General features: G+C 34.8%; 1 protein-coding gene across 2 annotated transcripts; it reads left to right on the top strand.

Moving 5' to 3' along the window:
- The first annotated feature begins 687 nt into the window (after positions 1-687).
- mfsd8 (major facilitator superfamily domain containing 8) lies at positions 688-12,677 on the top strand. Of its 2 annotated transcripts, none has more exons than XM_065242364.2 (12): positions 688-824; positions 3,795-3,868; positions 4,477-4,520; positions 6,150-6,390; positions 7,247-7,360; positions 7,449-7,593; positions 7,685-7,743; positions 7,886-7,994; positions 8,088-8,222; positions 10,832-10,935; positions 11,284-11,510; positions 11,601-12,677. In XM_065242364.2, the coding sequence occupies exons 1-12, from the start codon at positions 811-813 to the stop codon at positions 11,805-11,807; spliced, it is 1,473 nt and encodes a 490-aa protein (XP_065098436.1). In that variant the 5' UTR covers positions 688-810; the 3' UTR covers positions 11,808-12,677. The 2 variants fall into 2 exon arrangements, with proteins under 2 accessions (XP_065098436.1, XP_065098435.1); XM_065242363.2 differs by lacking the exon at positions 688-824 and adding an exon at positions 2,889-3,203.
- Positions 12,678-12,895: the final 218 nt, after the last annotated feature.

The following is a 12,895-nucleotide window of genomic DNA, read 5'->3' as shown; positions in this document are numbered from 1 at the left end:
GAGTACGGAAATTACGCCCCTGGATGTTGACATAATAAACACAGCTCCAGATAATGAGTCTACACAAGCCAAGTAGCAAGCGACCTTGAAGTTGAACTAAAAGTCTTGTTATTACATCACAGCAGTGCCAGCAAGTGGCTCCTTGGGAAATTACAGTAAGTTTGCCTTTATCCTATTTTTAGATTGAGGATGGAGAAGCAGAAACTCTGAGAAGAGGAATTAAAAAGTGACCCTATGGACTTTAAAACATCTACTCAGGAAAAAACTACTTTTTGCTTCCTTTAATCAGTCATTTAAAGTTTGAAAGATGTCAATAGACAATTATGTGACTTTAAATAATTAGTAATAACTAAGATAAATAGGAACCAGTCTCTAAAAACATAAATTGTTTATTTCTATAATTAAATTAAATCTCAATGAGCATTCATCAAGAATTTGCTATTATTTAAGCAAACATTTTAATGAGTTTGTTAATCTAATCAAGTAAATAGGTTGGTTTATGTAGCCTACTACTATCTTGTTGTAGCTAGTTTGAGTACCGGTATATCCATTTTTTTTTAACTGCTAGGGCGATGTCTTTGCCATTCATCGTGGGAGGGACATTCATTCGCTCTTGTGCAAGTGGATTTCCGTACTCCCTTAATTTCATGATAATTTCAATTTTCCCATAGGAAATCAGTCTATGTGAAAAATCTGATGTCACTCATTGTAATTATGTTATTTTGCCACACGGTGATGCTCGGAGTGTTGTAAACTCAAATATAATCTGATGGTGTACAAAAGCGCACGGATTGGAAAGAAACAGTATTGATGTTCGTGAAAAGGTTTGTTGTGACAAGCTTTTTACAATCTCTACCTTACCTTTTCAGGCTGGGCGGTTTTGGATGTAAGCCTATATAAACTAACTTCGGAATCTTGTTCTTGTTTTTTTTTTTTTTATTGAAACCAGTGTTTCATTACCATTCATATGTTTTTAATAACGGTGCTATTCTAATATTGTAGGATGTTTATTGTTTGTTAAAAACATTAGCTAGACTTCTTTTAAACAAATCTTGTAGGCTACTGTACCTTCCTGTAACTGTTTCGCTGTGGTTTTGCCACAGACACCCGAGCATTGATCCAGGTTCAGATGGATATATTGATATATGTTGATATATTTGTCTTGTTTTTGAAGTTTCTTTTTATTATATCCACTTTGTCCAGTAGCAGAAAGGAACGTGCCAGCACGGCAGTCTAGTATGTTGCATTTTATTACGAACCTGTTTTGATAAAATCACTTGCTGTCTTTTACCTCTTTGACTTGATGACTTCATAATTATTTGAGATGATTTAAATGATTTCCTGGTGGTATTCCTCCGCATTTATCTAACTTTTCCTTGGGAAAAGATATCAGCCAGTATCTTGGGTGGGGTGTTTAACGCTAACGTTCCATTGGATCAACTGGCAAAAAACTCAGTTAGTGGGTGTGGTTGGCCTTTTCATGAAAAGTTGTTAAACCATAGGCTACTTAAATACTTGTCTTTGATCAGTAGGTTCACCTGAATTTGCATTTTTTTTTTTTTGTGCCACTTGGCTTTATCTTAGCTGATCGTATCATCTCCATTAAATTCCATGATCAATCTTTCGCATCTTTCAATTTTATAGTGTTGCATTTAATTAACACGTTAATGATTTTCTTTTGTGAAAATTAGTGTTTTATAGATTTACAACATGTTTTATATTTAACATAAAATTACAATTATGCTTATCGAAAAAATGGTTTTAAAGTGAAAGTATTTTTTTGTGACAATAGACAATCATTGTTATTTTGTTACCACAAGGTGTCACTTTTTAACCATCTGTTGATCTGATTTGCAAATTAAACGGAGTTAGTCAGTTTACACATTAAATTGTCATGTCAAAAACCATTAAATTCTGGGGGCTTATGTGGCAAGAAAAGACACAATTTCAATTTTGTAGATGGCTGCAATATTTTCAGATCTGTCAGGTGTTCTAATAATTTTGGCCGCCACTGTGTATACCGTTTTATATGATTATAATACATTTATGAGGCAATGAAATTTGCAATAATACCAAATATTTTACTGTAATAAAGCCTATTATATTTAATAACTTAAATATAAAAATATAACTTTAATATATTTATTCCCCCGTTTTTTCTTTCATGTAAAGCTGCTTTGAAAGTGAAACAATAAACAATTGTAAAAAGCACACTATAAATAAATTTGGTTTGACTTGACTATATTGGTAATAAAACAAATCATGTCTGCTTAAAGAAAATATGGATGAAGTTAAATACAGAGTTAACATTTCACAATCTTACAGTCTTTTGTTTGATATTCAGACTTTGTCTTGTTTGTCTTTCTCTGGTCACAGGTTCGTTTTTTTCTTAATTTGAATACAGTAGAAAATTTGAATAAACAAATATATGGCATACAAATCACTTGAGAAGTTTAGAAAAATTTAATTATCCCTTATATCAGATGTCTTCAACCTTTTTTCAGGCCAAGGGCTTATTAATGAGAGGAGGCTCGAGCAGGGACAACTCAGTACATGCAAGAAATTAGACTTGATTACATACGTTGTTATGTTGTTGTTACAATGATATCAAAATTATATTTTTTGACATACTCTAAGATTTTAATGTAACTGAAAAGATTTTATCGTGGCAAGGTTATGCTCTTCATTTTAATCAAGTTTTTATTAGCCTATTAATGCATTGACTGAAAATTTCATTTCTAAAAAAAACACCTAAAAAAAACGTATTTTGCATACAAAGAGTAACACCACCACGTACCCCCGTTATATCCTTATATTATTATATCATGACTTTTATTTTGAAGTTCCGTATTAATCATTTCTCATTGGTGTTTGTTTCAATCTGCTCACGTGGTTTGTGTTTGAGGACGCAAGTTGATTCAGTTACGCTGAATCAACATCGCAGTTGGACTTAAGACTGTGCGTGAAACAGTTTCACTTAACACTATACACATCATAACACATAACATGGGAACGTTAGATAAAACCCTGAACCGGTTTTTAAGATCTTTATTTTGCAATCCCAGCTATTTGAAAGCGTAAACTTGACGTGTCAATGTAAAACGAGCATTAATCGAGTATTCGCGAACAGCTTAACGTTACATAATAATGTCACTGTTGGACTCAGCTGAAAATACTCCTCTCCTCAGAGATGATACTGCAGGGTAAGTTATTAATAGCAAGTTGCCTGACTGATTGTGTCTGAACTATGCCTGACTGGTTGTGTGGAGCTAACATTGCCTGTTTGTCATGTCAATGGTATTTGTTCTTTTGTAACATAAAGTTAACTTCTAAATAGTCAAGTCATGTGAATGTTTAAAGCCATTAGTAAAAGCAGTGTAGATTCAACACACGCCATCTGTGTAATATTTTTGTATGCATGATTTTCTGTTTGTACCTTTTATTATATACACGCATGTGTAATGCATCATAAATAAATGGACCAAACAAGTGCCCGAGGTCATTTTCAGTACTAGCACTTTATAAAAAAATATAAATATACATATATTAAAAAAATTGTATGCATGTTATGTAGTAGTTGTGCTTGAAGTGTAAACTAAAGCTCACGTTTTTTGGCACATTTGCAAACCTTATTGAGTTAAATATGACATCTGTCATCAAAAGGATTTTGTTCTGATTGGACATTTAAAGCAAATATTATACTGATATACCCTTCAGACGTCACCTTTGGCCTCTACTGTATGTCAATGTTTACCCTATGTATTTTAAAAGCGTTTTCTTTTTCTCTTTTTCAGGGATGAAAATGCAGACAGAAGCCGGTGGAGGTCCATCAGGGTGATGTACTTCACCATGTTTCTTAGCAGTGTCGGTAAGTAGGAAACATCATCTCACACTCAAAAAACCCGTATTTCTGCTTTTGCTTTGCACTATCTATAAATATGTGTTTTGCTGCTGTGTTAAATAGACTTGAGAGACATAAGAGGATGGGACAGCACCCATTTATCATAGAGCTGTACATTTTATAAGTACAAGTTACTTCTAAAATGTTTGAACACTGAGCTAAATTGTACATTGTGCAACTGAACTTTAATATTTAATGCCATCTAACCTCAGTAGTACCTGTGTAGGGTAACTACTCTGTAAAAAGTGTAAAAATTATTTTTAAAGTTAAAAATGTAAGTTTAAAATGTTTAAATATTTTAGGTGTTACCAATTGAAGTGAATTAAAATAATAAAATACTTCAAATTTTTACTTAAAGTGAGAAAATTTAAGTTGAAAAAGCTTAATTTTTAGGTGTTACAAAAATAAAATTTTTAAGTTGAAACAACTTTTACTTTTTACAGTGTTCGAATCAGTCAGAATGTTTACAGTATATTTACATTATTTAGTAGATTTACATCAGAAATGTTTGCACGCTACAAAATAAATGCATGTGTTTTATAATATGTACCAGTGATTGCATTGTTCTGTCTTAGGTTTTACGATTGTCATCACTTCCATATGGCCTTATCTCAAGAAAGTAAGTAAAAACTAAGTGTGACTTCTGCAAATTATTTCTGTACGAACTACCAAGTATGATTACCTGAGTTATGATTTGCACAAAACTGGAAGTGAAAAAGGGAAGTAGTCATATCTGTAAGAAACATTTTGTTTTCTAAGAAAGAGTGCCAAAATATCATCTCAACTGGAACTGTTAATATTTGAATGATTACCCTTTACTGTAGTTAAATGTCATCTAAAATAATCTATACAAGTGTAAACTCCACTACTGAATACTTATGAGGAGTTCAGATGCAAAACCCTCTTAGTGCGTCTGACACGTTTTCTTGTGAGTATTTTTTATCAGGTTCTTCTTATGTTTAGTAATTTTACTTTAATGGTAATGAAAGAGTTATTCAGTAATTGAATTATTTTACAAATGTCGCTTTAGTAATTTCATTGGTATTTAACAAAATGTACTGTCTTTCACTGCAAAACCCTCTAAGTACATGCAAGCTTTTTTGACAAAAGCCTCTTTTTAAAAAAAAAATCTACTTTTTTTATGGTGCTTTTTCATTGCGTAGAACCCAATGGGTTAGGTCGGGTCAGCTTACTTTTAAAAACTTTCAACTGGGTACAGTAGTTACTTAGTACTCAATACTTTTTTTAGGACCACCTCGGTTGGGGTTTCAAGCCAGCTGAGCTGATACTAAAATGTGATGCGAAACACATCGATGTGGCATTTAGTGAATTCTGCCAACAAAGTGGTATTTCTGAATGGCCTGAAGACAGGATTAATCGGATTTAAACAGGACATATCATGAAAACCTGACTTTTTCCATGTTTAAGTGCTATAATTGGGTCACCAGTGCTTTTAAAGGGACACTTCACTCATTTGCATAAAGCTTTGTATAGTTAGAACCCCAGTCATGTTTTTGAATGGTCGTGCATAATTTTCTCAGTTGCTGCTGAGACAGGAGAAATACAGATTTCAGTGTTTCCCTTCCTTCTTTCAATGATGTAAAAATGTAAAATCATCATTTTGCATCATTGAAAGAAGGAAGTCCAATATCTTTGTTGAGGGAGTGAGACTACAAACACCCATTTTCTCTGTCAAATAGGCACCAAATTCTAAATGTATGTTACATTTCACCTACAAATATAACACACTTTTTAATAAAGATTAATGTTTCTATGGGTGAAATGCTTTTTTAACAACCTAGAAAATGTAAAAAAAAGAAAAACCCAGTAACTTAGTTTTGGTTAACCGTTCCCTGCAAGCATGAAAAAAATTGGTCATTGAAATCTGGTTCCCCTTGTGAGGTCTGAAGGGGATAATACCGCCCCTTAATACCATGGCACTGCCATTTAGTGCAGACATCAGCTCATTTGCATTTTAAAGGACACACCAAAAAATTGCACATTTTTGCTCACACCAACACAGTGCCAATTTTAATATGTTATAATAAGTTATCTATATGGTATTTTGAGCTAAAACTTCACTTACGTACTTTGGGGACACTAACGATTTATTTGACATTTTAAAAAAGTCTTGTGGAATGTGTGCTGCCAAATACCACAGAACCTCTGGTACAGGCTGCAGGACTTCTCGCTCTGTAACAGAGTTTGTGTGTCAGTCATTCATGCCCTTTATCTCTTTTTTTTTTAGATCGATGACAGTGCAGATGCCAGTTTCCTGGGATGGGTAGTTGCTGCATATAGTTTGGGTCAGATGGTGGCCTCGCCCCTCTTTGGATTATGGTCTAATCACAGGCCTCGGCGAGAGCCTCTAGTCTGCTCTATATTAATCAATGTTTCCGCTAACATCTACTACGCCTATGTGCACCTTCCCACATCGCACAACAAAATTCACATGCTTTTGGCTCGTGCCTTTGTGGGCTTCGGAGCAGGTACACTTTTAAATAAAACAACAATTAGCCATATACTATAATTATTTTTTTTTATTAAAGGAATAGTCTACTCATTTTCAATATTGAACTATGTTATTACCTTAACTAAGAAGAGTTGATACATCCCTCTATCATCTTTGTGCGTGCACGTAAGCGCTGGAGCGCGCTGCGACACTTTGATAGCATTTAGCTTAGCCCCATTCATTCAATGGTACCAATCAGAGATAAAGTTAGAAGTGACCAAACACATCAACGTTTTTCCTATTTAAGACGAGTAGTTATACGAGCAAGTTTGGTGGTACAAAATAAAACGTAGCGCTTTTCTAAGCGGATTTAAAAGAGGAACTATATTTTATGGCGTAATAGCACTTTTGGAGTACTTCAACTCGCCTGAAAAATCCACTCCCCTTCTCCCTCTCATAATGGGAGAGGGAGGGTGTTACTGCGCCGAGTCGAAGTACTCCCAAAAGTGCTATTACGCCATAAAATATAGTTCCTCTTTTAAATCCGCTTAGAAAAGCGCTACGTTTTATTTTGTACCACCAAACTTGCTCGTATAACTACTCGTCTTAAATAGGAAAAACGTTGATGTGTTTGGTCACTTCTAACTTTATCTCTGAGTGGTACCATTGAATGAATGGGGCTAAGCTAAATGCTATCGAAGTGTCGCAGCGCGCTCGAGCGCTTACGTGCACACACACAGATGATAGAGGGATGTATCAACAATTCTTAGTTAAGGTAATAACATAGTTTAATATTGAAAATGAGTAGACTATTCCTTTAAAACATAGCTTAAAGCAAGCAGATGCCGTTGAAACATTGGTTATCAGTCACAATGTTAATGTCTTGTCTGTAGGTAATGTAGCAGTCGTGAGGTCTTATGTGGCAGAGGCTACGTCTCTGAAGGAAAGAACCTGTGCGATGGCTAACATGAGTGCCTGCCAAGCTCTTGGTTTTATACTTGGCCCAGGTTTGTAACCAGATGATAAAGACATTCACTGTATTTTTTTTTATTATAAATTAGAGGATTAAAAGATGTGTCCTGTTTGTGTTTGTAGCTCTCCAGGCTTTGTTGTCCTTCATTGGAGAGACTGGGATTACTTTGAAGCTCATTCAGCTTCAGGTTAATATGTACACTGCTCCAGCACTGCTAGCGGTCGTCTTTGGGATCATAAATATTTTACTGGTTATCATAGTCCTGAGGTAATCTTTTAACCCATGGCAGTCTAGCGATATAAATGCAAATCTGTGTATTGTTTTTTAAGTGTTTCTGTATTTCAAAATGAACTTTTAGGGAGCACTTTGTGGACGACAATGGGAAGTACATCCGTTCAATTAACTACACTGCAGAAGGTATTATTTTATTTTTGTATGGATTTACTTTTTGGTTCCAATGCCTTGTTTTACTACCACTGTACTTATTTGTTTATATACTGCATTATGTATATATGTGTATAGTAATATTAAGTGCCATTTACTGTTTTTTTATTTTCAGATCAAGTAGCTGTGGCTCCTGAGGTGGAGGGTGATATTGACCAGATGGCAGTGCTGACATCTAACATCCTGTTTTTTGTGATTCTCTTTATTTTTGCTGTGTTTGAAACGTAAGTGAACTTCAGTGCTGTGACTTTAACTTAAAGTGACGTAAAAAAAAATTAAAGAGCAAGCTTACATTTGGTTTCATGTTTTAACTGCAGAATATCTACACCTCTATCAATGGACATGTTTGCATGGACAAGAAAAGATGCAGTTTTGTACAATGGCATCATATTGGCTGCGATTGGCTTTGAGTCAATCATTGTCTTTCTGGTGGTGAAGGTTGTTTCAGCAAGGTAAATTCAAGATTAAGATTTATATTCGAATCTCAGGCTTTGTTATTATTTTCTCAATTCTATTGAATCTCCCTCATATACTGATGTTTGTTAAAACTTAAACTATTAGACCTAATTTTAACTCTTAAAGGATTATTCCACTTTCTTTAAAAAAATCCAGATAATTTACTTACCCCCATATCATCCAAAATGTTTACGTCTTCCTTTGTTCAGTTGAGAAGTATATATATATATATTTTTTTTAAGAAAACATTCCAATATTTTTCTTCATTAAATAGACTTTATTGGACCCAAACAGTTTACAGTTTATATGCAGTTTAATATGGCAATTTCTATGCAATTTCAAAGGGCTCTAAACGATCCCAACCAAGGCATAAGGGTCTTATCTAGCCAAACGATCATTTTCGGCAAGAAAAATAAAAATATGTACTTTTAAACCACAACTTCTCTGTTTGACGCGCCAGCTTGACCTTTACACATCATGATGCATTGCATGAGGTCACACTGGCACGTCAAACAGAGAAGTTGTGGTTTAAAAGTACATATTTTATTTTTCTAGATAAGACCCTTATGCCTCGGTTGGGATCGTTTAGAGCCCTTTGAAGTTGCATAGAAATTGTCATTTTAAACTGCACTTAAACTGTTAACTGTTTGGGTCCAATAAAGTCAACTAAATGAAGAAAAATCTTGGAATGTTTTCCTGAAAAAAAAAAACTTCTTCTCTAAGAACAAAGGAAGACGTAAACATTTTGGATGATATGGGGGTGAGTAAATTATCTGGATTTTTTTTAAGAAAGTGGAGTAATCCTTTAAGAGTTAAAATGCACATTTTTAACAATAAATATAACACAAGCACATAAATTAATATCATTCCACATACAACAACGTTAGAAAGGCCCTCTTCTCCACACATCTAAACACTGGGGTGGTAGTTTCGTATACGACATCATGACGCATTACGTGAGGTCGCGCTGTGGCTCACACAGAAAGTGCAAGACGAGAAGTTGTGGTTTAAAAGTACATATTTTTTATATTTAATCGTTTTGCAAGATAAGACACTTATGCCTCATATGGGATCGTTTAGAGCCCTTTGAAGCTGGGTTGAAACTGCAATTTTAAACGGCATTGAAACTGTTGGGGTCCAAAAACGTCTATTAACTCTTTCACCGCCAGCGTTTTTAAAAAAGTTGCCAGCCAGCGCCAGCGTTTTTCATGATTTTCACCAAAGTTTAATGTCTTCCAGAAAATGTTCTTCTTCAAACATATAAACATACAATATACCAAATGAAAGAACAGACCTTCTGCTTTCAAACAAAAAAAAAAAAAACGTTTTATCCTACCTTTAGTAGTTCTTTTGTAATCAGCTTTTGAATATGGGTAGGTTTCTGCAAAAACACCACATTTTGAGCAAAAAGCAGAGATAATTCAATTTTTGTGACGGACTTTTCATAGAGATCCCATTCAGAGCGATCTTTAAAACAGACACGGACATGCAGCCGCTTGCCACAGGGCAATACTTCCGGGTTTAAAAAGTTGCGTAAGGGCGCCACCTAGTGGATAATAGCGGTATTGCGGAAAGACGGAAAAACTCGTCATTGGCGGGGAAGCGTTTTCTCTTGATTGACGAGATATCTCGTCAATGGCGGGGAAAGAGTTAAAATAAGAAAAATCCTGGAATGTTTTTCTTTAAAAAAATTATTTCTTTTTGACTGCACAAAGAAAGACATGAACATTTTCGAAGGGGGGTGAATAAATTATTGGGATCTTTTTAAGAAAGTGGAGTAATCCTTTAAGTGGTATGCCTTCCAGAGACATTTAAAGGAATAGTTCACCAAAAATGAAAACCCAACATTATTTATTCAACCTCATGACTCAACGTCTTTCATTGTTCTTCAGAACCTAAACCTAAAATGTTTTAAGTTTTGTTTGGGGTTTTCTGGTTACTTTGTGAGTGGATGGTGACTACCTCGGTCACCATCCACTTCTATTGTTACAACCAAATTCCAAAAATAATAAATAATTCCACTTGACTTGTGTCATGTATTTTAAGTATCCTGAAGACATTTACACTTGGGATCTTTCTTCTTGTGTATATCGCCATTGTTTTAGTTGTTTAAACTATTTAAAAGTAAACAGTTCACACACAACACAAAGAATGTGCACTGAAAGAGAGGCAATACTTTTAAAATCTGCATTTGGTTTCTAAAGGACAAAGAAAGACACTGGGGGTTCAATCGATGTGAGGGTGATTCAAAAATAAATGTTTTGGGTGTACTATCCTTCAAGGTAAATAGTCTGCTTTTTAGCATGCAGGTTGTATGCAACGCCATGTACTGTGAATCCAGATTTGTTTTGTATAAATAATAGATGAATCAAGCTGCATTATAACCCTATTGTGAATCTAACCTTTAAAGCAAACCTTTTTGTGTGCTGGCTGTTCTGGGTATTGAAACTGTTTAGTCTTCTTAGCAAAACCTGATTTTGTATACACTGCATTTTGAGCGTCAGCGGTTTATAAGCGCATGACTTCCTCATGTTGCTGTTGTAGGCTGATTTACTAGAACACAGATCAATTTCTGCTCTTTTTTTCTTCTCTGTGTGTTTTTCAGGGTAGGGGATCGACCTCTGCTTTTGGGAGGCTTAATTGTTATATTCGTTGGCTTCTTTTTCCTTTTGCCATGGGGAAATCAGTATCCTAAAATACAGTGGACAGGTAACTTGTAGCATGTTTACAACCAATTATTATATAAATGGGTCAAAATACTGGTCTAATGTATAAGTAATCAGTATCAGAACTATTGGTCTATTAAAAACCAGTACTATCTGCAAGAACTGTCATATTCACAATTTTTTTTTAAATTATTATCGAATAAGCAAGCAATTTGTGGTTTGTAGCATGCTTTATCCAAATATTCATGCTGTTGTTTTTATAGCGGTTGTGCAATTGCCATCATAAATTGCTGATAACATCATCTTTGTTACTCTTCCAATGTAATAAAGTCCTAGATTTAATTTTGCTTTAACTTTTTATTTTATTTCTTTATTACTCCCATAAACACAGACATAAAGAACAACACTATGCCAACAATAAGTCTGGCAGTCACACCAACCTCTAATACCACGGTGGAGCCCACTGGATGTCCGTCTGAACAGACCTGGTGCTTGTTCACACCCGTTATTTATTTAGCACAGTACATCACGTCTGACATCCTGATCGGAGTGGGTTATCCGACATGCAACGTCATGTCTTACACTTTATACTCAAAGATACTGGGTCCCAAACCTCAGGTATAATATAAACATTGATTCTGTTAAATGAGGTAGTGTTGATGATCATGGTTACTTTATATGATGCCTTTTATTTTATGCATTATGCAGGGAGTGTACATGGGCTGGCTGACAGCATCAGGAAGTGGTGCACGGACACTTGGACCTGTGTTTGTTTCTCACGTCTACACTATCCTGGGACCACGATGGGCCTTCAGTATTATTTGTGGAATAGTACTAGCTGCCATCATTCTCCTGGCTGGCATGTATAAACGACTCATTGCTTTCTCTGTACGCCATGGAACGATAGAGGACTGATCGGTGCCTCTGCTAACTACTAAAGGACAGTGCAGAGAAATTGACTTTTTGACAGGATGTTACATGTTTTTAACTTTCAGATGTCCACTAGACAAAAAGCCACTAATGTACATATATTGCTTTTATAGACATTTTTTATAAAATGGGGCGTTTGCAAGTTTAACCATAACTCATAAGGGGTTATAATATACATGGTTTCTCTGTGAAATGCATTTAACTACTACATTCACTCTGAATTCAACAACTACTACAAGAAAATGGCATAGGTATGTTGTCCAGTTTGATAATGTTTTGGATCTTTGGATCTTCCCGGTGCAGGATGGAAATGATTCGGAATGCGCTGAATCAAAAGAAATTTAACACCAGTGTTAAATATGTTTGGCAGCTTTGGGGGTTTAAAGGCATATCATGATTTTAAAGCGAATGTTGTTTAATGCTTTACAGATTTTGCCTTGAATAATCCTTTTAAATAATGTATTACATTGAGGAATGTTTTTTAACAATTGTGACTTAAATGACAATTTTTTTAAATGACCATACGTGCACTAAGGATCAAACAGTGTTGAGATGTTTTAATTCACTAACTCAATAACACTAGGCATAAAATGTACATAAGCCTTCAAATACACAAATAACACTAGGCTTAAGATGTAAACAAGACATTAAGCATTGCTGTACAGATTACTTGTCCAAAATAGGTTGAGTAATCTCAGCATGACATTACATTACTGACGGTTAGCATCTACAAGCTGCAATTTTATCCAGCTGTTTTCCACTATACTTTTGTTTGTGGTTGTTAAAGCACCATGTGGATTTTTCTGACCAAAATGACAATAAATTGGTTCTTTTCAGAATATCTCTTTATTAAAACACACACCACACACACACACACACTTAAAAATACATTTTATAATTTTTAGAAATGTATTGCTGAAACATGTTACAAAGACTATGAACTATGTAGTACTGAATTGTGGAGTTACACCATTAAAGTGATAGTTCACCCAAAAATGAAAATTCTGATATCTACTCACTTTCTGTCACGGTCCTGTCAGACATCTGTGCTAGATGTAGGTCTGAGTGCATCT

The sequence above is a fragment of the Paramisgurnus dabryanus genome, chromosome 1 (genome assembly GCF_030506205.2).
Source record: "Paramisgurnus dabryanus chromosome 1, PD_genome_1.1, whole genome shotgun sequence".
Taxonomy (NCBI): Eukaryota; Metazoa; Chordata; class Actinopteri; order Cypriniformes; family Cobitidae; genus Paramisgurnus; species Paramisgurnus dabryanus.
This window is presented reverse-complemented; position numbering and strand designations above follow the sequence as displayed.